The sequence below is a fragment of the Carcharodon carcharias genome, chromosome 6 (genome assembly GCF_017639515.1).
Source record: "Carcharodon carcharias isolate sCarCar2 chromosome 6, sCarCar2.pri, whole genome shotgun sequence".
Lineage (NCBI taxonomy): Eukaryota > Metazoa > Chordata > Chondrichthyes > Lamniformes > Lamnidae > Carcharodon > Carcharodon carcharias.
This window is the reverse complement of record NC_054472.1, coordinates 175,791,052-175,815,761: the sequence shown is the minus strand read 5'-3', so window position 1 is coordinate 175,815,761 and position 24,710 is coordinate 175,791,052. Positions and strand designations below refer to the sequence as shown.

The window sequence follows — 24,710 nt, the reverse complement described above, 5'->3', positions numbered from 1 at the left end:
GGGAGACAGCTATTAACTTGCAGGCAAAAGATTGTTAAAGGTTCTTAACGGGACTTTGTACTTTCAAATGGACAATTATCTATTTAAAGAAAAGGCACGTCCACAACACTTGGCTTCTTGTTGTCTCAGATGTATGGATGTCCTGTGGAATGTGATAGTATTCTTGCCTGACCGCTCACCATTCTAGATTTGAAGACCTCCGCAGCTTGTGCAATAATTTGAACAACAGTTGCTCGGTAGCACAGAACTTGAATATTGCTTAAAAGAGAGACATGTTGCCGAAACCTTTCATCTTGCACTCATTGGGACAAATGCAATAATGCCAAATTTCAAATGATCACAACAATTTATACTACAGGAGAAAAGTGTCCTTGGCCAATCAGAGTCCTTTCGCAACAATTTATACTACAGGAGAAAATGGTGCTCGGCCAATGAGAGTTGACTTGCCAACCAGTCAGCACCCTTTACTCCTGAAGTATAAATTGGTGTAATCATTTGAAATTTGACATTCTTGTGTTTGTCCTGATGAGTACAAGACATTCTCTTCAGCAACATCTCTCTCTTTTCAGCAATATTCAAGTAATTTTATCCTTGTAGAGATTCTACTTCTTGCTAAGCTCCTTTAATGATACAGGGCATGAGGGCGTGATTAGAGTCAGAACCTGAGAACTTCGATCTCAGATAACATTCCCCACCCCTCCACCCCACACAGCTGTTATTGACCACCCACTACCTCTGGCAATCCTGAGTAATATTTGATGGGGCATAAAAATCAACCTTCCGCCCAATCCTGTGGTGTTTACCATGCTGCAAGTTAAAATAACACCCAACTACAGTCTAACAATGTTATGATTATACAGTAGACATCACTGGGCCAAACCTTTTAACGTGATTTTTATGCACCAAGTTGGGTGTAACCATTGGATGTGTCAACAACAGCAACTTGCATTTATATAGCACCTTTAATGTAGTAAATATAGATGAAGAAAGCCTTTCAGCTCATCCTAGCTAAGCTGTGGAGGAAGAAAGTTATTGTGAACTTAAGTAAAAACAGAAAATGCTGGAAAAACTCAGCAGGTCTGACAGCATCTGTGGAGAGAGAAATAGAGTTAACGTTGAAACTGCTGAGTTTTTCCAGCATTTTCTGTTTTTATTTCAGATTTCCAGCATGCGCAGTATTTTGCTTTTATCTTATTGTGAACATAACTGGGTGCTAAATGAACCTAAGGGTTTTGCCTCCATTACCCTTCCCAGGAAGCCATTCCCATTAATATGCACTTGAAGATATCTTCCTGACATTCACCCTAAATTACATTAGTTTCCCTCGACCAAGTGTCTTGTCTCGCGCTGAATTATTGGATGTGGATTTAGGGACATAGGGCTTAGGAGCAGGAGTAGGCCTTTCACCTGTTCAAGCCTGCTCCACCATTTGATATGATCATGGCTGATCTGGTTGTGATCTCATATCCACTCTCCTGTCAGCCTCCCATAACCCTTGACTACTTTGTCTATTAAAATTCTAACTCAGCCTTGAATAAATTCAATGACCCAGCCTTCCCTGCTTCCTGGGGAAGAGGATTCCCAGACAAACCGCCTTCTGAGAGAAAAAATTTCCCCTCATCTCCGTCTTAAATGGGAGACCTCTTATTTTTAAACTGTGTACTCTAGTTCTAGTCTCGCCCATAAGAGGAAAGATCTTCTCAGGATCCATCCTATCCAGCCCCCTCAGGATCCCATTTGGTTCAATAGGATCACCTCTCATTCTGTTAAACTTCAATGGGTAAACATAAGAAATAGGAACAGGAGTAGATCATATGGCCTATTCAACCTTTCTTCATAAGATAAGCTTTTCATCCCAGGAATCAGTCAAGTGAACCTTCTCTGAACTGCGTCTAATGCAATTATATCCTTTTTCAAATGAGGTCAAAACTGTACACGGTACACCAGGTGTGGTCTCACCAAGGCCCTGTACAGCTGCAATAAACCTTTCCTATTTTTATATTCCATTCATCTTGCAATAAATGTCAACATTCCATTTATCTTTCTAATCATTTGCTGTACCTGCATACTAACTTTTGTGATTCATATACCAGAACACCCAGATCCCCTCTGTACCACAGAGTTGTGCAATCTCTCTTCATTTAAATAGCATGCTGCTTTTCTATCCTTCCTGTCAAAGTGGACAAGTTCACATATTATTTTGTTCATAGTACTTATTACGATAAATGTCCATAAAGCCCTATCCCAGTCACTTCTTCAAAACTAAAAAGCCCAAATTCCTTGTAGGAATTCTTGCTATTCCTAATCTCTATCCCTGATTTCCTGATTCTTTCTCCTTATGTCATCTTTTACTATCAGGGCTACCCCTCCCTCTTTTCCATTCTGACTGTTTTTTTTCGAAGTCTCACATACCCTGAGAATTTATTTCCTAACTTTGGTCACCTTGTAACCATACCTCTGGAACGGCGGTCAGATCTAAACCTTTATCTCCGTTTGTGCCATTGGTTTATCTAATTGCGAATGCTCTGCACATGCAAATAAAGTTTCTTCAGTTTGAATTTTATACTACCATTCCCTGCATGGACCTTACTGTCTGATGCACACTTACCATTAAACTCTTTGTCACTTCCTATTCCACACAATTTATCTTTTCCCACATCGATAAACTTTTTTATCACCTCAACTTTTATCTTTAGATTCCTAAATCTCCCTTCACCTGAACACTTCTCCCCCTTTGTTAGTTTAAAACCATGTTTCCCTACTCTGACCATATTTACTGGTGCACTTTAATGTCTGTATGCTCTGTCCCTTCCTGTCACACTCTGGTTACCATTACCCGCATTGCTACCCTGCACTATTGCCTGGGTCCTTTCTCTTTAACTTTCCAAATCTCCCCTCACATGAACTCTTCCCTCCATTATTCACTTTAAAGCCCGATCTACAGTCTTAATTTCCAGGCCACTGGTCCCAGCACGGATCAGGTGAAGACCATCCCGACAGTACAGCTCCCCACTTTCTCCAGTTCTGGTGCCAGTACCCCATTACTTCAAACCCCTTTCTCCCACACCAACCTTTGAGCCACGCATTTAACTCTCAAATCTTATTTATGCTATGCCAATTTGCTTGTGGATCAGGTAGTAATCCAAAGATTATTATCTTTGTGGTTCTGCTTTTTAATTCAGCCCCTAGCTGCTCATACGCCCTCAGCTAACCTCTTAATACTACCCATGTCATTGGTACCCACATGGACCACAATTACTGGATCCTCCCACTGCAAGTTCCTCTCCAGCCTTAAGGTAATGTTCTGACCTCTGGCACCAGGCAGGCAACATAGCCTTTGGGACTCATGCTGTCAGCTGCAGAGAACAGTATCTATCCCCCTAACTGTACTGTCCCCTTCTACAACTACATTCCTGTTTATTCCTCCCACTGAATGACTCCCTTGCTCATCCACCCTGCAGTCCCTGCTCTCCATACAGGCTGCAAGAACCTCAACCCCATAGGACAATTGCAAGGGTTGAGGCTCCGCCATTGCTGCCTTCTGGGTCCTCATGCCTGCCTCATTTGCAGTCACAAGGGTTGGCCTTGAGGCCTTGCAACACCGCCAGACATTCACACTGCGTGTGGAAATCAGACGAGTCATTGGGTATCCAGCAATATGCATGTGCTGGGTCAGCCAGGTCCTTGAAAGCGTGCCTAGCGCATGCATAGTGCAGTATACCCAATGACTTGTCCGATTTTCACATTCAGTGTGAATGTCAGGTGGTGTTACGAGGCTTTAACTCAGACACATATGCTTGTAAGCTGGACAAAGGGACTGGAATGGTCATCCTTAACAAGCACAACTATATTGACAAACTGTAAACCGTTCTTAATGATGGATCCAAATTTGTATCCATTGGACCCACCACCAAGCATGACTACGCAGCCCTGCTCAAAAGCATGTTACAAAAATGTTTGTTAGACTATTGTAAGACTAACGAGCTGCTTTGTGGTGTAAATGATAAGATTCATCCTCGTGGTTCACTACATCCACGTCTGTAAGAGCTGCCCAGGACACACAAAAGTGATATCCCATTACGCCCTATCTTATCTATGTTTGGTTTAGATCCAAGGTTGTGCTAATGTTCTATTCTAAGCATCTGTATAAATTGTTATTCTCTTTGAAAATTTTAAAAATTTGTTTATGGGATGCGGGCGTCACTAGCTAGGCCAGCATTTATTGCCCATCCCTAATTGCCCTTGTTCACTAAGAGTCAACCACATTGCTGTGGGCCTGGAGTCACATGTAGGCCAGAGCAGGTATGGATGGCAGATTTCCTTCCCTAAAGAACATTCGTGATCCAGATTGGTTTTTACAACAATTGGCAATAGTTTCATGGCAATCACCAGATTTTTAATTCCAGATTATTATTGAATTCAAATTTCACCATCTGCCATGGGTGGGATTTGAACCTGGGTCCCCAGAGCATTACGCTGGGTCTCTAGAATAGTAGTCCAGTAACAATATCACGATGTCACCACCTCCCCGTAATCTGCCCTGAAGAGTGCAAGATGAAAAGCTTCGACATCATATCTCTCTTTCAGCAACGATTAGCTAAGAGTTAGAAATATCACTCAACTGTTATCTGTAGTTATATTAAGTAGTTCAACTAGTTCAGCTATAAATTTAATGCAATACTTATATATCGCCAATATCGGTTTAAACCATTTAAAGGGATAAAATGTTAAAATTCACCAACCTGCTTATTTAAATAATGCCTTTGAAACTCACCAGCTACTGGAGGCTGAAAAAAAGGTATAAAAAGAAGCACTCGCTGAATTCCCAAGTTAGCACTCATACCTTCCACACTCTGGCCAGGATTTTCCATTCGTTGGGCGGGCTCGGTGGGAGCGGGCGGGGGTGGTCGTGGAGCCGACAGCCATTCCACAATCAGCTCCGCAACGCGATTTCACACGTGGGGAGAGGGCCAGTTAAGGCACACACTGTGTGGGCGTGAGTGGTAGCACTGAACGCTACCTGTGTGGGTGGGGGGGGGAGGAGGAGGGAGAGTCGTGTCCAGCGCGAAAGAGCACTTCACTCTCCCTGAGGCACTATTAAATAATAGTAAATAAATTTAACACAGAATCAGAAAGACCAAACAACCAATGACTGCACTAACTAATGTTTGGAAAGATAAATCTATCAGGAAAATGACTAAGGTTAAGCTCCTTAAAGCATTGATGTTTTTTATTGCCACTTGTGGTGCAGAATGTTGGACCACAAAGAAGAGAGACAGGAGAAAGATCAGTTCTTTTGGACTTTGGTGTTTCTGAAGAATACTCAGATGAAATGGACTGATAGACATACAAACGAGTGGGTATTACAACAGGAGGGAGTTGACAAAATAGACAGATTATTATCACTAGTGGACAGACAAAAGTTGAAATACTTTGGTCATGTGGCATGAAGCAATGGTATAAAAAGATGACGCTGGAAGGAATGGTAGAGGGAAAACGTTGTGTAGGTAGGCAAAGTACCAGATGGAACTAACGGGCTTGAGTTTCACAAGGGCACTGAGAGTGACACAAACTCGATACAGCTGGAAGAGGAGAGTTCATGTTGCCACAGCAACTTTGGCCTCCCTGAGGTACCTGCACCACCACATACACAACTCTGATGTACCTGTATCAACTGCTGAGGTCCACTCAGATGCACCAGCTTTATACTCAAATGAATTGAACGTACCATGGAGTTTCCTTTTAGAATTTTTTGGGGGTTCTTCAGTTAAAATTAATGCTTTATATTTTTGGCTCAAGCAGATCCCAGAATAGAGCTAGCAGCTGCATCCTTCCACTTGAGATCTGATAGCCTGCGAAAAGCTGTCAGATTCTGAAGATATGTTATAATTCCAGACATTAAGTCTGCCCTGGTACTGTAAGCAGACATTACTGCATATTCAGTAATCTCAGTAATCACTATATCAAAAACCTGAATTTATTTTAATGAATAAGGCACTTGTTTGTCTTACTGCTAGAGGGAGGAAAGGGTGTCATATTGTCCTCTCCCTTCATCATGTTTAACTAGAGGTAAAGAAACATTAGGTGCCCAATATTTGTGATTGTCTATATCTGTGCACATATATATCCACTGGGTTTTTACATTGGCACTTGACAACCAGCTTCATTACCCTGACAAAAAAAAATTACAGCTACGAAAATAGTATATGTTGGAGGGTGTCGGGAGACCAGTGCCTGTCAGTCAGCAGGCTTCACTGTCTGAATTTCCTGACGTTCCCAACTGCGATTCTGCCCGATTTCAGGGGCAGTCACAAAGGAGAATTCCTCCTGTTTAAGTCGGGTAACATAACAGCTGAGCCAAATTGTTTCCATTTATTGGTGCAGTGACACAATGAAACGGGTTTCTGATTGACTAATTGAGTTGCTCTTTCAAAGAGCTGGCACAGGCCCGATGGGCTGAATGATCATCTGTCATCTCCTGTGCACTATCATTCTGTGGTGCTCTGTTTTAATATGTTATCTGATTGATTGACAGAATCTGAAGAAGCTGCTGGATAACAAGGGTGAAAGCAGCCAACCCAATATGGAACTCAGTGAGCTCAATAACTTTGACTGGGTAGGATGCTGTGTTCAACTGATCAATACTTCCTTTTTGCGAGTATTGTTAATGCAATAAATGTTGTATTGTACAGTCATTTGCAGAGTTCTTATATCAATGATACCCTATAGCACTCAAACATTTCACATGTATCTGGATGAATCACGGTGGCCAAGTCTGACAGAACATCATCAACATCCCTCCCTTCCCATTACTACTCAATCCCAATTGACTTCAACAGGACACAGATAGACAAGCAGAAGATGGTATTTTGCACAGAAAAGGGATAAGGAGAAGCTTGGAACTATATCACCTTTCCTTCACCGTTACTGGTTCAAAATCCTGGAATTCCCTTCCTAACAATATTCCCACCTGCACCAGATGGACTACAGCAATTCAGGAAGGACACCAGCTTCTCAAGGGCAATTAGGGATAGGCAATAAATGCTGGCCTAGCCAGTGATGCCCACATCCCAATGAAAAGAATGTAAAAAAAAAGGCAAAATAGATGCAATGGCACAGCACTAAAGAGTTTGCAGGGACACACAACCTGGGGCTGCATAGTTCAGAGTTCAGACAAAGTTTGGAGAACCTGCTCGTTCAGAAAAGTTTTACAAGACTAATACCAGGAAAGTTCAGAGAAGGCTTAATAGACCAATACCAGGAATGGGCAGGTTGTCTTATTGAGGAAAGGTTGGACAAGCTTGGCTTGTATCCACTGGAGTTTAGAAAAGTAAGAAGCAACTTGATTGAAACCTTTAAGATGCTGAGGGGTCTTGACAGGGTGGATGTGGAAAGGATGTTTTCTCTTGTGGGAGAATCTAGGGGAGAATCTTCTGGGAGAATGTTTAAAAATAAGGAATCACCTATTTAAGACAGGGATGCGGAGAAACTTTTTTCTTTGGAACTCTCTTCCTCAAAAGGCAGAGCCTTTGAATATTTTTAAGGCAGAGCTAGATAGATTCTTGATAAACAAGGAGGTGAAAGGTTATCGGGGTAAGCGAGAGGTTACAATCAGATCAGCCATGGTCTTATTGAATGCCAGAACAGGCTTAAGGGGCTGAGGGCCTACTGCTGCTCCTAGTTCGTATATATGTTTGAATGCATGTGCATCGATCTTTGAAGTGACAGAACATATTGAGAGAGTAATCAGTGAAGCATATAGGATCTTGGGCTTCATAAGCGGAGGTATTGAGTACAAAAGCGCAGAAGTTATGCAGTACCTGTATAAAGCTCTGGTTAGGCCACAACTAGAACGTTGCATCCAGTTCTGGTCACCATACTTTAGAAAGGATGTGTGGGCCCTTGAGAGGGTGCAGAGGAGATTTTCTAGAATGTTTCCAGGAATGGAGGATTTTAGTTACAAGGTTAGGTTGGAGAAGCTGGGGCTGTTCTTGGAACAAAGGAGATTGAAGGGAGATTTGATGGAAATATTTTTGTTGCCCATCCCTAATTGCCCTTGAACTGACTGGCTTCCTAGGCCATTTCAGAGGGCAATTAAGAGTCAATCACATTGCTGAGGTTCTGTAGTCACATGTAGGCCAGACCAGGTCCTTCTATCCTTCTCAAGTTTATGGGGATGACAGAAAAAAGGTTTAGATTTATGGATCACCTCATAATTGCCAGCCATCTCCACTGCCTGTCTAGCTATTTTAACCTTATGTTCTTCAACATGGGTTCTAACTACAAGAGGGAGTGAATCTTTAAATTCATCCAAGAGAATTATTTCCCTAAGAACTTCATACGTTGTCTCTAACTTTAATGCCCTTACCCAAAATTACTTTGCTTTACCCTTTCAACTTCAGTATAGGTGTGACAAGGCTGTTTCCTTATGTTCTGAAATTTCTGCCTGTGTGCCTCATATGCACTCAGAAGAGCCTTTTTTACTGCACCATAATTCACTGATACCTCTTCTGACATAAACCCCACGTGCTCCACCTACCAACCTACTCTGCAAAAGTAATGTCCAGATTTCGTTTTGCTACTTCATTTGCTTAGCCACCTTTTCAAACAAAATAAAGAATGCCTTGATATCTCTTTCCTCAAACTTTGGGAGAGCTTGCACAAGCTTAAACATCTCGCCGCTAGGTTTTAGGTTGAAGGTTTCTTCCTCATCAGAACTTTCCTCAGAACCTGAGATCTCTTTCTTAACTTCCAGCCTTTTAAGCTGGTATTCCCTTTCTCACTCCTCTCTTTCCCTTGCCACTCTTTCTCTACCCTTCTTTCTTACCTGGAATTCCAGCTCTAGCTTCCTTTCTTTCTCCTGCTTTTCCGCTTTCTCCCTTTGAAATGCCCTTTCTCTTTCTGCCCTTTCTTTCTCTTTTGCCTCTCATTCCAATTTTTTTTCATTTCCTTTGATTGTTCAAGTTCAAGCTTCTTCATTTGTAACTGAAGTCTCACTGCCTCCAGCTGTGTCTCACTTCCTGGAAAACGTGTTCCCTCTGTTACCCCTTCCAGTTTTAAATACTGTGCTATTATTCTCAACTATGTCTATTTCCCGTGCCCCTTCAGGCAATTCTAACTCCAGCTTTTCTGCCAGTTCCATCAACTTACACTTGGTTAATTCCTGTAAACCAGAGTTGCATTTTCCATCTGTAAAAATGTCTTAGCAACCTCCAACACCATTTCAAATTCCAACCCGTATAATATACTTCACAGCAACTCCCATTCCTATGTTCAGTACCTCGTTCCCTTCAGAGATGAAGGATGATTTCAAAAGGAAATTGGATAGACACCTGAAGGATTTAAACCTGTGATGTTACGGGGAGGGGAGCAAGGGAATGGGACTGACTGGATTGCTCTACAAAGAGCCAGCATGGACTTGGTGGACCAAATGACCTCCTTCTGTGTTGCTTTGACTCTATGGGTGGTTAATCCAGGTGACTGGGGTCTCGCCCGCTAGTTGGAGAGCCTCCTATAGAGAAGGTCCCCTGAATCAGATGCCAATCAGGCACTTAAGTGGCAACCCTTCCCTGGTATCAAGGACCCAGGAGTGGAAGTCAGGCCACCAAGAGCTGCTGGCCAATCAGAGGCTGGCAGCTTTTTATTGCAGGCAGTGCCACTGGGAGCGGTGGCAGCTGCTGGCAATGCACCCACCAGGGGCCCAGGATCAGTGAGGGACACTAGACCACAGGAGAGTGAGTGAGGGTGGGATGGGTGCCATGGGAGGTCGGGAGGGAGGGGGATTTGGCAGCAATGGCACGGGGGGTAGTTTTCAGCGGCAGCCCCCCTCCCCAACCCCTGCTTCCCAATGCTGGCTCCCTCGACCTGGCACTGAGTGCCTGACAACAAATGTCTCCCCTCCCGATGCACACAAATAAACACAACAGGGATCTCTTTTTGTGTTCCCACTGCCGGTTGAATACCAGTGGCGGCTGGATGAGGCCCCCTGAGTGGGAATTAATTGTCCACTTAAGGGCCTCAATTGGCAGTGGGGTGGGAAGGCCGTCCATGAGCTTTCCCACCCTGGATGTAAATGGAGCAGAGGCAGGAAGGTGTTGGGAGTACCCAACAGATACCCACTTGCCCGATTAAGTGCTCCCCCACCTCCAAGCACACCTCAGGGGAGGGCATTAAATTCCACTCTATAAACTTCTCAGCCAAACGCCACATCTAACTGCTGACTCCCACTGTCTGTAAAATACTGACATTGCTTCACCCCTTTACCCCTCGTTCAATTTCCATTCACCTGCCAAAAAGCAGCCTGAATTCTGCCTATATATAACAGTCCCGTACTCAGCGTAGTTATTTATGTAAGTACCGATGAAAGCCGGAAGTGCACAGTTGAAGGGGAAGAGAGAAGTCCGTGTTTCATTAGGAAACCCTCACAAGCTGCTATAACTTTCTTTAAAAAATCATTCACGGGACGTGGGTGTCAGTGGAAAGGCTAGCATTTATTGCCCATCTCTGTTGCCCTTGACTGAATGACTTCCTTGACTATTTCAGAGGGCAATTAATTGTCAATCACACTGCTCTGGATCTAGAACCCAAACTGCGTAAGGATGGAAGATTTCCTTCCTTGAAAGGCATTAGTGAATCATATGGATTTTTACAATTATCCAATAGTCATCATCACTGATACTAGCTTCTTATTCCAGAGTTATCTATTGTCGGAAATTAAATTCCCTAGCTGCCATGGTGGGATTTGAACTTGTGTCTCCCAGATCTTTAATTCAGCCCACTGGATTACTGGTCCTGATGAGCAGCACTCAGTGTGAACCGGGTCGACCACGCCTAATTCTTTCCTGAAACTTGTCCAAATATATTTGCTATCATTCAGCTAAAAATGGACGAGTAGCACAAAGAGTGCACTGTAAAATGCTTATAAACAGTGTTTAATCCAGCACATGACACAGTTGAGGAATAACTAAGTTTTTGTATGTTGACATGTGAAAACTGAGCGTCACTGTTCACAAATAAAAGATCAGCAGCTTGGCACTGCTGGAGATAGTGCAGTGTGAATAAGGGAGCAAGAATGCCAGCTGCTACTCCTCTCCGTGGGCGGAGGAGAGTCTCCATGGTCAAAGTCACAGGGAATGATACTTAAGAATTCCATTAGGACTATTCAGATCTGTGATAGCAAGGAGGGGGTGCGTGGGGTGGGGAAGCTGATGGGGAGAAATTCAAAAATAGAGCTGCCAGAAAGATGGACACAGATTTGGCAATGCGACAGCACTTTCAAGCACTTTGGACAGGTAGGGGAGATTGGAGATGGTGTGGCAGTTTGCAAGAACAGAGGGGTCAAGGTTGGACTTTTTAAGGAGGGGAGTGGTGATGGCAGTTTTGAAAGGAAGGGGGACAGTACCTGAGGGGAGGGAAGGTTTTACAATATCAGCTTGCATGGGGAGCAGGAAACTAAGTTGGGTGGTCAGCAGTTTTTAGAGGGAATAATAGCGTTGAGGGAGCAGGAGATGCGTTTCATGGACAAGTTGAGCTTGGAGAGGGGATGAAGGGAAATAGCAGAAATCTTTCGACTTTAAGCAGGACAGGCTAAACTTTCCCCAAAGGAGAAGGTTTCTGTGCTTCTTCGAATTATAACAGTCACTACATTCCAGTGTCTCACTGTCATGATAAAATACAAAAAAAACGCTGCTTGCTCATGGTGTTAGAGGTTTGATAACAGCTTGCAACTCAAAGCAAGCATGAGGCTTAGAAAGGAGGGAGGGAAAGGGGGAGACATTTGCAGGGAAACTGGTATTTCATAGGAAAAGGAGGAGGCTATTCAACCCCTCAAGGCTGTTCCAATATTCAATTGGATCATAACTGAACTGTACCTTAATTCCATCCACCCCGCCCCACATTGTCCCATATCCCTTAATGCCATTGCCTAACAAAAAGCACCCTTGCCTATCAATCTCAGTTCTGAGGTTTTCAATTGAGCCCACCCCTCCCCCCACCCACCGACCCCGCTCCGCTCCGTCAACCTCATCAGCTTTTTGGGAGGAAAGTCTCAGATTTCCAATACCTTTTGTGTGAAGAAATGCTTACCTGACATCATCCCTGGATGCTCCCTTGGACTCACCCACCACAGGAGTATCTGTATCTACCCAGTCAAGTCTTTTCCTCATCTTAAACACTTCAAAAGATAAACATCTCAATAAGATCACCCCATAATCATCTCTATTCATGAGAGACAAACAATTGTTACTTTGAGGTAAGTAAAAGCAGAAAGTTTGTGTGATGATCCTGAAGAGCCATTTTACCCAGGTAGTCATTAAATCAGCAAATATCACTGAAGACGGAATGTCTGTCTCTTCCCATAATATGAATGAAAAATTTGTGTCTGTTGTCAGGCTATTGTCTTCTTCAGTAATTACATTATGATATCCCTGGAGTCAGTGTAAGGTGCAAAGAAATTGTGGGGTGAGGGCATCCACGTTCTATGGCTAATTCTGTGCCAGTTTTTCCTGTACCCACCAGTACAAGACAAGATCCAGCCTGTCTGCCCAATGTCCCACCATCTTTACAAGTGCCTGTTTTTCATACACGCCAGGTACTGCTACTCTGTCCTGCAATCGGTAAATTCTCTTTATTCATTCTCAGGATTTCTGACAAGACACCATTTATTGCACAGCCCTGTCTGTCTTGGGGGCATTAAGAAACAATTATGTAGTGAAGGAGTGGAGTGACATATGGGCCAAACCAGGCAGTGATGGCAGATTCTCTTCCCTGAAGGACAGTAATTGTTTTTTTAACGACAACCTGGAATGTTTGGTGGTCATAAAAACAAAAAAACTGCGGATGCTGGAAATCCAAAACAAAAACAGAATTACCTGGAAAAACTCAGCAGGTCTGGCAGCATCGGCGGAGAAGAAAAAAGTTGACATTTCGAGTCATCATGACCCTTCGACAGTTCTGTCGAAGGGTCATGAGGACTCGAAACGTCAACTCTTTTCTTCTCCGCCGATGCTGCCAGACCTGCTGAGTTTTTCCAGGTAATTCTGTTTATGTTTGGTGGTCCTTTTTTTGGTGTCAGCCTGCAACTCAACAGATTTAATTACTTCAATTTGCCACAGTGGCATTTGAACTCAAATCATCTGACTTGGTAATCATAGCACCCTAGAATGTCACAGTGCAGAAAGAGGCCATTTGGCCCATCATGCCTGTGCCAGCTCTGTAAAAGAGCTAACCAATTGACCCCATTACCGTGCTCTTCCCCATAGCCCTGCAAGTGTTTCCTTTTCAAGTTTATTTTCAATTTCCTTTTGGAGGTTACTATTGAATCTTTCAGGCAGTGCATTCCAGGTTGTGACAACTCGCTGGGTAAAAAAAAAAAATCATCTCTCTTTTGGCTCTTTTGCTAATTATCTTAAATCCATGTACCGAGATTCCTGACACATTCGCCAGTGAAACAAGTTCTCCTTATTTATTAAATATAAACTCCATATCATTTTGAACACCTCTATTAAATCTCCCCTTAACCTTCTCTGCTCTAAGGAGGACAATCTCACCTTTTCTAATCTTTCCACATAACTGAAGATAATCCTCCCCATTCAGAAGATGGGATTATTCATCCACATTGTCACCCTTGATAGACAAGCCTCTTATTAAGAAGCGGACAAATGTTTTAACAAACCAATTCATGTAATGTTCTACTACCTTGCAAAATCTTGCCATTCATTTTCTTCTTTCTTCCAACTTTCTCCTGCTATCAGGAGGCTCCAGCCCATTGTCAAGAGTAAACAACAATTGGACACGGCCCTCTAGTCAGTGTATCAGATGGGAGTTTTCTTTCTCTCTAATAGAGGCACAAAGGTGCTTCTCCATGGCACCAAATTTCCAAAAATTTCCAAAACATTGTGAAAACCCCTTTTCCTTTCATTCTGAAGGGATCTCAGTAAGTGCAGCTTCCAGCACTAATGGCAGTTGTCTTCCACTTTCAGGCCTGCTTCTGGGTGCAAGTGATGAGAGATTTGCGGAATGGTGTGAAGCTGAAGAAGGTGCAAGAGAGACAATACAACCCCCTGCCTATCGAGTACCAGCTCACACCATATGAAATGCTCATGGATGACATCCGATCCAGAAGGTACACCCTACGCAAAGTCATGGTGAGTCACTGCTACCAACCTACTCAGGCACTGAGTTCTGCTTGGTTCGGAGATGCGTGTGTGTGTGCGGCCCTGATTTAAATATATTCATGAGGCTCCCCCCAGCTCTATTCAGCAGGTTTCTCTGCAGCCTCCACAAAGCACATAGTTCAAATGTCACCAGGCAGAAGCTCCTTGGTAACACAGAGTTAAAATCTTTGACCTTCTGGTGTAGAAATAGGCCATGGAATGAAAGGGATAGTAGCAATGTGGATACAAAAAGGGATAGGTTAATGGGTGATTTTTTGGGCTGGAAGAAGCTTTGTAGTGGAGTTCACCAGGGGTGGGTATTGGGACACTTTTTCTTATATATAAATGTTTTAGATCTTGGTGTGCAGAGGACAGTTTCAAAGTTTGTGGATGACACAACACTTGGGAGAATTATAAACTGTGAGGCGGACAGTGTAGAACTTCAAAAGGACATTGACACATTGGTGGAGTGGGCAGATAGGTGGCAGGCGAAGTTCAATGCGGAGAAGTATGAGGTGATACAAAGAACATGGAGAGACAGTATAAAATAAAGGATACTATTCTAAAGGGTGCGCAGGAGTGGAGACACTTGGGTGTGTATATACACATAAGTCATTAAAGGCGGCAGGACAGGTAGAGAGAGCTGTTACTAAAGTATACAGTATTGTATGGAACAGTTCCTACAGATTGGAGGGTAGCTAATGTAATCCCACTATTTAAAAAGGGAGGTAGAGAGAAAACACGGAATTATAGACCAGTCAGGCTGACATCGGTAGTGGGGAAAATTCTAGAGTCCATTGTAAAAGCTTTAATAGCTGAGCACTTGGAAAACAGGGGCAGAATCGGACAGAGTCAGCATGGATTTACGAAAGGGAAATCATGCTTAACAAATCTACTGGAATTTTTCGAGAATGTAACTAGTAGAGTTGATGAGGCGGAGCCAGTGGTTTATTTGGACTTTCAGGAGGCTTTCAACAAAGTCCCACATAAGAGATTAGCGTGTAAAATTAAAGCGCATGGGATTGGGGGTAGTGTATTGAGATGGATAGAAAACTGGTTGGCAGACAGGAAACAAACACTAGGAATAAACAGGTCTTTTTCCGAATGGCAGGCAGTGACTAGTGGGGTACCACAGGGATCAGTGCTGGGACCCCAGCTATTCACAATATATATGAATGATTTAGATGAGGGAACTAAATGTAATATCTCCAAATTTGCAGATGACACAAAGCTGGGAAGGAGGGTGAGCTATGAGGAGGATGCAGAGATGCTTCAGTGTGATTTGGACAAGCTGAGTGAGTGGGCAAATGCATGTCAGATGCAGTACAACGTGGATAAATGTGAGGTTATCCACTTTGGTAGCAAAAACAGGAAGACAGATTATTACCTGAATGGCTATAAATTGAGAGAGGAATGTGCAACGAGACCTGGGTGTCCTCGTACACCAATCGTTGAAGGTAAGCATGCAGGTGCAGCAGGCGCTAAAGAAGGCAAATGGTATGTTGGCCTTCATAGCGAGAGGATTCGAGTACAGGAGCAGGGATGTCTTGCTGCAATTATACAGGACCTTGGTGAGACTACATCTGGAATATTGTGTGCAGTTTTGGTCTCCTTATCTGAGGAAGGATGTTCTTGCTATAGAGGGAGTGCAGCGAAGGTTTACCCGACTGATTCTTGGGATGGCGGGACTGACATTGAGGAGAGATTGAGTCGATTAGGATTATATTTGCTGGAGTTCAGAAGAATGAGGGGGATCTCATAGAAACCTGTAAAATTCTAACAGGACTAGACAGAGTAGATGCAGGAAGGATGTTCCCGATGGTGGTGGAGTCCAGAACCAGGGGTCACAGTCTGAGGATACGGGATTGACCATTTAGGATTGAGATGAGGAGAAATTTCTTCACCCAGAGAGTGGTGAGCCTGTGGAATTCGCTACCACAGAAAGTAATTGAGGCCAAAACATTGTATGTTTTCAAGAAGGAGTTAGATATAGCTCTTGGGGCGAAAGGGATCAAAGGATATGGGGACAAAGCGGGAGCAGGCTATTGAGTTGGATGATCAGCCATGATCATAATGAATGGCAGAGCAGGCTCGAAGGGCCAAATGGCCTACTCCTGCTCCTAGTTTCTATGTTTCTATGTTTATTCTAGGCTTCATTAATAGGGGCATAGAGTACAAGAGCGGGGAGGTTATGATGAACTTATATAAGACACTGGTTAGACCTCAGCTGGAGTATTGTGTACAGTTCTGGGTGCCACACTATAGGAAGGATGTGAACGTATTGGATAGAGTGCAGAAGAGGTTTATAAGAATGATTCCAGGGATGAGAAACTTCAGTTATGAGGAAAGATTGGAGAAGTTGGGACTGTTTTCCTTGGAGAGGAGAAGGCTGAGAAGAGACATGATAGACGTTTTCAAAATCATGAGGGGTCTGGCTAGGGTAGATAGGGTAGATAGTTCTTGCTCATAATCAGATCGAGAACCAGAGGGCACAGTTTTAAAGTGTTTCCCAAAAAAAGCAAATGTGAGGTGAGAAAAAACTTTTTCACACAGTGAGTAGTTAGGGTTTGGAATGCACTGCCTGGAAGTGTGGTGGAGGCAGGTTCAATTGAGCATTAAAGAGGGCATTGAATGATTATTTAAATAGAAACAATGTGCAGGGTTTACAGGGAAAAGGCATGACATTGGCATTAAGTTAAAATGCTCAGAGAACTGGTGTGAACAACATGGGCCGAATGGCCTCCTTTTGCACGTTAACAATTCTGTGATTACTTAACCAATCATTATGTGTTGGAATTGTTATTGGATAGGGAACAGCTAAAAACCATGGGATTTTTATTGCTTTGTCTAAATTTATAATGTGTGCTGAATATCAATGTTTTAGTTATGGTGGTTTATTCCTCAGCTTCCTGCACCTATCTACACCAGAAGTCATACGAAGTCATGTGACATGTGCATTTGCATACTCAATCACAACAACCTCTAAAACTGTCCTCTCTGTGTTTCCTCCCACCAACCAGTGTCTAGCCTGTGCGATAAAAGCCACTTTCTGAGGGTTGTGGCTAATTAATATAATAATGTAAATGAAAATGAAAATTTTGATTTTTTTTAAACAAGGGCAAGGCACATCCACATCAACTGTATGGTAACTACTTGGCTCCATTTCAGTACAGTAACTTTGTATAATGAAGCGGCTGGACCTGGGCTGAGTTAAGTGGTAAAGGCCACCATGTTATCTAGTGCCAAGCAGTGCAGTAGGTCAGTCGAAAGAATGTGAGGGAAGTTAGGGATATGAAAAGGTCACTTGTCATAATAAAAATCATCCCTCTCCTAAACCAGCAGCATCTTGAAGGCCCTGATTCCTTCATCTCCACTTTCTCAACTTGCAGATTGTTCCAAACATTTATCACTGTTCAGTAACAGGGAAACATTTCAGGTGTGAGTCAGAATGCAATGGTTATGGAGCAGTGTAAATCTTGTTGAAATGCTAATTTGCTCAAATCATCCAAGGTCATCAACTATTTGCAAAATTATGCACAGCAGGTTGCATTGATGCTAGTGATGAGAGTTAGAAATTGTGGGTTGGCAAAATTTACAGGGATACCGACAATTAAAGCATGTTCGCAGAAAAGGAATAAATAATTCTTGTGGCTTCTGGAAACGTTCAAAAGCAATCTAATCTTATTAGCCTCTATTGTCAAGCACAAGTTAGCAGGCAAGTGATGGATCAGCTAGGCCCCAACAGCCTGTTCAATAGCTGCTGAAGTGGAGGTGGGGGTGCCACCTTGTCTTCAGAAAGGTGGCTCTGTTTGCCCCTTCAGCACACTATTTCCATAGACCAGCAGGGTTGCTCTGAGGCGGAGACCTGTGTTAAAAGGATCCAAGCCAGGTGGTCAAGTACAAAATAAGACACAGATCCTTTCCTTAATAGTAGGTTTATTCACAGGATGCAGCATTACAAATCTCTGACTACTAACCCATTAACCCAGTAGACTGTCTCTATATGTCCTTAATCAAACAATGCCCATCACCTGTGTATCTTTAGCAACATAAATCAACCAACCATTAACAGCATGCCTGAGGCTGCAGCTGATCGATTTTGGCACTGATGGCACCAGTTCTTCACTGCATTGAAGCAGATCTGAAAGTGTTTCTGCTCAGCCAGACCTGAATTTCGAGTTTCACAGAGTCATAGAATAATGTGGCACAGAAGGAGGCCATCACTGTAGCAACTCTATGATAGGGCTATCCGATTAATCCACATAAAGCTGGACAAATCCAATCCGCCGAATTACCACCCATCTGCCTATTTCCAATCAATTGATGGAAGGCGTCATCAATGTTGCTATCACTTACCAATAACCTGCTCACTGATGCTAGGTTTGAATTCTGCCAGGCCCATTCAGCTCCAGACTTCATTATAGCCTTGGTCCAAACTGGCAAAAGAGCCAGTAGTGTATTGAAAATCGCATTGTGCATTTCATTTCCACTTAAAGCAATCATACTCATGTGGGATTGTAGAAGGAAAATTAAAGAATCAATTTTTTTAATAGCACGTGCAGCAGTTCTGCTTTTTACAGAATCTTACTGAATCCTAGACCAGGATTTTTTCCTCGTCGGGCGAGCGGGAGCGATTGGGAAGCCACCCTCGATAGGGGCCGGACCGTGATTTCACGCTGGCGGGCCACTTAGCATGTAACGCGCGGGGGCAGCACTCAGAGCTCCTGCGTGAGGGGGGAGGAGGGCAAGAGCGCAAGTTTGCGCAGGCGCGCAGGTGCATGCTGGAAAAGCTCCCTGAGGCAGAGCTGCCTCAGGGAAATTAAGACATGAAAAATTAAAAATAAAGATTTTAAAAATGTTATAAAACACATCTCCTCATGTGACTCTGTCCACCCCCACCCAGCCTGCCTGACAAGAGAAAAATCCCAGCCTAGGATTCAGCAAGATTCTGTAAGAAGCACGTGCTAGTAAAAAATTGATTCTTTAATTTTCCTTCTAGAATTCCACTGCTGGTACATGTGTATGGTGGCCTTAAGTGGACAAAATGCACAATGTGATTTTCAGTACACTACAGGCTCTTTTGCCAGTTTCTAGAATCCCAGTGCGAGGGTGGGGAGAGGAAGCTCTGGGTGTGAGTGGGAGGGGAAGGTGTATCGGTTGGGAGGAGGGGGACAAAGGTGTCGGGGGGTGTGAGGTTGGGAGGGGGAAATGAGGGTGTTGGGGAATGAGGCTGGGAGGGGGAGGAGGGAGTAAGGATAGAGAAGGGAATAAGGGGGAGATGACCATAAGACATAGGAGCAGAAATTAGGCCATTCGGCCCATCGAGTCTGCTCCGCCATTCAATCATGGCTGATAAGTTTCTCAACCCCATTCTCCTGCCTTCTCCCTGTAACCTTTGATCCCCTTACCAATCAAGAACCTATCGATCTCGGTCTTAAATACACTCAATGACCTGGCCTCCACAGCCTTCTGTGTCCAGGCGAATGTGCAAGGGAGTCAGTGACTGCCTCCTGGGAAGCGAACTGAGGGTGGGCGTGGTAAGAAGGAATGGTGAGTGTGAGAGTGGGCAGAGGGAGCTGGTAGGGTGGGAGGGTGACGATACGTCAGTATCGGTAGAAGGGATGGCGAGAGTGGTTGTTGGGGACTCGGAGGCAGACACGGACCCTGGGGGCAGGAAGGAGGAGGCCGGGGAGGTCAACATGAATGGGGGTGGGATTCTCAGGAAGATAGGGAAAGTGCACGTTCACCTGACCATCCTGGAATAACAAGGGTTCAGGTTGGTAAATGATGGTGGGGAGGTGGAAAGTGATGCCGGGGGGGTGGGCGGTCAGCAGTGACGGGGGGAAAAGACATGGGTGGCTGGGTAAGGAGAATGGGTGGGGAGCTGACAACACATTTGAGCACGACCATGGCTGTCGAAATCGAAAGTGAGTGGAGACTCGTGTTGGTCAGGCGCAGGTGCTGCATGGGAGCGCAGTCAATGGTGAGCGGAAATGCAGTCAGCTCCAATGGACAAGTGAAAGAGAACTCCATCATGCTCGGGACAGTAAGATGAGTGCGATGGATGAAGGCTCTGCATGTGTGGGAGAGAGCTTGCACAAGACTCCAAAAGGCCCTGCCACAGACACTTCTCCCTCCAGAGTCACTCATTGCCAGCTGCGTGCAGCTGAACTGCTAGTGGCGGCTGGGAGGGGGGAGGAGGGGGCCAAATGCAGTGGGAGGTCTCACCAAGCCTGTCAATAAAGCTGAAAGACAACATTACGTATTATTCAGTGAAAGTGAATATATTTTCAGAATATAAAGTGACAAAATGTATTCACCCATGTAACCACTTGTAATCAGAATTTCTCAACTTTTCTAGGCTACCACTTCTTCTAGGTGCTACCCTGACATCCGCAGCAGGGGTGGAGACAGCCTGTGTTGTGGTTGGCCCTGTTGCCTCTGATGACTTCCTTTGGAGAGCCAAGGCCTGAGGGCTTGCTTTGGCTGTCCCCCTGTGAGCCAGCTGTTCCCTCTGCGGTGATAGAGGGTGAGGTTGAGGGGGGTCACAGGCGAAGGATACTCAGAGGAAGTGGACAGTTTCTGAGATTCCTGAATGAATGACCCAGAGGTGTCCAGGCCGGTAACCTCCTGCAGGCACAGTTGGGGGAGGGGGCATCATGGTGGCCTTCCATTGCATCCAGAGGCGTCACTAAATTTGGGGGCTGCCGCCGCCTTTGCTTTCAGGGTCATCTGTTGCCTGGAGTAGTCCTGGTCTGTAGACATGAAGCGGGCTGCACTCTGGTGCACTTTAAATATGGCGCCCGGAGCGAGGACGCACTGAGGTCACGGCTCTGTGGGCAATTCCGAGACTGCCCACCAGCGATCCGGCGTGTTCCCCATGAATGCATCGTAAATGAGGCAGGACACACTGGGGAGGGGACAATACAGCGGCTGGTGGTAAAACGTCATTTTCCATGCCCGCTACCACACCTAGTTCAAGTCTGGATCAATTCCGCCCTAAGTCTCGAGTTTTAAGCCTCAAACTTGTTCTCATAACTCACAGCACTGTCCTCGGCCTGCTGCAATGTCCCAGTGAAACCCAGCTCAAGTTTGAGGAACAGCACCTCTGGGGTCAACATAGGATTCAACAACTTCAGACCATGAACTCTATCCTCCTTTTTATATTTTCCTCCAGTGACAGCCTGAGTTTTGTTCTCATGTTTTGCTTTCAGACAACATGACCTTTGTTCTGCTATTAACACCTACTCTGGGCCAATGCTTTGTTCATGTACTGCTACCATTACCATTTTCTAACCTATCCCTGACCTTCACTTTTTCCCCACCTGACCCTCCCGGCTTTTTCAACAGCATAATCCTCTGCCCCTTTTCAGTTCTGAAGAAGTTGCATTGGACTTGCATTGAAATGTTAACTCTGTTTCTTGCTTTACAGATGTTGCCAGAACTGCTGAGTTTTTCCAGCACTTTCTGTTTTTATTATATATGAAACTATCATCCATTGTCGTAAAAACCCATCTGGTTCATCAATGTCTTGTAGGGAAGGGAATCTGCCATCCTTAACCAATCTGGCCTACATGTGCCTCTAGACCCTCAGCAATGTGGTTGACTCTTAACCATCCTCTGAAATGGCTGAGCAAGCCACTCAGTTCAAGCGCAGTTAGGGATGGGCAACAAATGCTGGTCTTGGAAGCAATGCCCACTCCCCAAGAAAGAATTAAAAAAAACTGTTCATAAGATTGAATCCAATTTAGACACGAACATCTCAGATGAAGACCATGTCTTAATGGGCTCCATCCTGCGCTCAAATTCCCCTTTGAAATGGAGCAGTCAAATGAACTCCCCTTCCTTGATGTACTAGTTGAGAAATCTGCCAGGGGTTTCTCTACCACGGCCAACTGCAAGCCTACCTTCACTGGTCAGTATACGCATTGGGATTCTTATAGTTCCACACACTATAAGATTGGTCTTATAGGCAACCTAATTAATAGGGTCCAAGCCCCTCACCGTGCAAGCTTGATGCTTGGTGCATCAAAGACATCCTGCAGGATAATGGCTACCCTGATCAGATCATTTCACGCTGTATATTATGCAAACTCAAGAACAGGCCTAAGGCTGTCACTTTTGGCCCTGAAAAGTACCCAGTCTACCTCAGATTACCCTGGAAGGGCAAGGTAACTCAAACATTTGAGCAATAGGTGAAGCTAGCTGTTTCACGCTGCGACTATACAGTAGTAACATGAGCAGTATTCACCACTAACAAGATGTTGCTGTCAAGCCAAAAAGACATTCTACCTATCACACAAAAGAGTATGAATTTCAGTGCCAGTGTGATGCTAGGTACATAGGCCGCATGTCCCAAAGGCTGGTGGATTGTATCAAACAGCATATCCCAGCTGCTTTTCGCAATGAGCAAGGTACAGACCGTACACAACCAGCCCGTACTTGAAAAACTCAAAACACAGGACAGAATTCTCTGCCTGTCGGGCGGGCGGGCCTGACCCGATCTCCAGCGGGCAGGGAGCCGATCCCCGTCAGAGAAGCGGGCCCTGCCGCAATTGTAAGTGGGCGGGCCAATTAAGGCCCGCCCAGCATGATACCCGGCGGGAAGCGCTATATGCTTCCTGTGCGGGTGGGAGGGATTCCCCAAATGCAAGAGTGCGCTCTCTCACGCATGCGCATGAAAGAGCGCACATCTCCCTGAGGCTAAGTGCTGCCTCAGGGAAAACACTGACAGCTGTATAAACATTAAAACTAGAAAAAAATCCTTAATATGTCCCCCTCATGTGACAATGTCACACAAGATGGGATATGTTAATAAATTTCATCAAAACTTTATTCAACTTTTTAAATCCCAACATGAAACCTCATCCCGCCGGTGGATAAGGTTTCATGTTTTTTCTATTAGCCGCCGGGGCTCCTGGCATCCTTAAGGTTGGACGGGCAGGTCCTTTAAGTGTTTTAATGATCCTGTCAATGGCCTCAATTGGCCATTGACATGTCGGCAGGCCTGCAGCTGATTTTGCTGCCCCCCCGACCTTCCTGAAAATTTAAATGGGGCAGGTTGATGTGGGGGTTTCCCCCGACGTCATTTTGCGTGTCGGCAAGCAGGCCCCGCCCCCCTGCTCACCAACAGCAAACTTCAGCCCACAGTGTCCAAAACTAAATGTTATTCCGTGATTGGACAACGTTTGCTAAATAATCCTCAGTGTGCTAAGAATTACATTGACAACCAATTTGAGATTGTCAGTCAGGTTCGCAGTTTGGCGCATTTGTGTGTACTGGAAGTTACATATAATAATACATAGGGCTCTGTTCTTTGCAGACAGAAAGAACATGGACACGCATTGTGCTAAACAAAATAAGTGACAGCCATTCGCTGACTCGTTCCTCAGGGCCATGCCTTAACCAATCAGGGTCAAGCTGCTTGGTTTAAATTTCAAACAATGCTTGGCAGTTAACTGTCATTCACCATCAATTCTCCATGGCAATGCCACTTGTAAACCAATCAGCTCTATCTTCACATACAGTGTAAATTGTTGTTTCCTCCTTATATTGGTATTCTTGCGAGGTGTCCTGGTGAATGTAAGACGAAAAACTTCGACATGTCTCTTTTTTTCAGCAATACAAAGGAAGATGGTTGTATGGTTGTTCCAGGTCAATCACCTCAACCGTAGGACATCACTGGAGGAGTTTTCCAGGGTAGTGCCTTACGCCCAACCATCATCAGCTGCTTTATCAATGACCTTCTGTCCATCATAAGGTCAGAATTGGGGATGTTTGCACACTGTTCAGTGCCATTTGCAAGTCCTCAGATAACGAAGCAGTCTTTGCCCATGTGCAGAACACCGAGATGTTATTCAGTCTTGGGCTGATAAGTGGCAAGTAACATTTGCACCACACAAGTGCCAGACAAAGACCATTTCCATGACCATCTCCCCTTGTCATTCAATAGCATTACCACCACTGAATACCCCAGCACCAAAATCCTGGGCCTCACCATTGAGAAACTTAATGAACTGGCCATATAAATGTTGTGGCAACAAGACTAGGCCAGAGCCTGCGAATTCTGCAGCAAGTGACTCATCTCCTGACTCCCCAGAGCCTGTCCAGCATCCCGGAGGCACCAGTGAGGGGTGTGACAAAATATTCTCCATTTGCAAATGCAGATCCCAGGAAGAGGAAGGAAGGAGGAAAGAACAGAAGGCAAGTTCTGTGATAGGCTGGCGGGAAGGATTGATTAAATGGCATTAGGGATAATGGTGCAAGGCAGAAAGAGTGAGGATGGGAAAAGTAAAGAAACAAAAGGTGGGCCTGGAGGAGGTGTAAATGGAAGCAGTAGAACAGAGGGGAAGGGCAGCATGGAAAACCTGGCAAATCACTAATGAGTTGGACCTTGGTAACTCTCTTTTTCCATTGGTGGTTGATATTTTATTTACACTTTAAACCCATTTCTATGGCTCTGTAATGAACTGTCTCCACAACATGGTTAATACGCATTGATCTGTTTTGAGTCTGCCCCAGTTTGGCATAGATAAAATTAATTGGAACTATTTGTCC

General features: G+C 44.5%; 1 protein-coding gene across 2 annotated transcripts in view; it reads left to right on the top strand.

The window, feature by feature from the left end:
- Positions 1-24,710, top strand: part of LOC121279334 (protein spire homolog 1-like) — a 278,331-nt gene that overhangs the window by 161,582 nt on the left and 92,039 nt on the right. For both annotated transcript variants that reach the window (XM_041190495.1, XM_041190494.1), the window contains exons 5-6: positions 6,536-6,616; positions 13,980-14,144. In XM_041190495.1, coding sequence (XP_041046429.1) covers positions 6,536-6,616; positions 13,980-14,144 — 246 coding nt within the window. The remainder of the gene's footprint in view (positions 1-6,535; positions 6,617-13,979; positions 14,145-24,710) is intronic.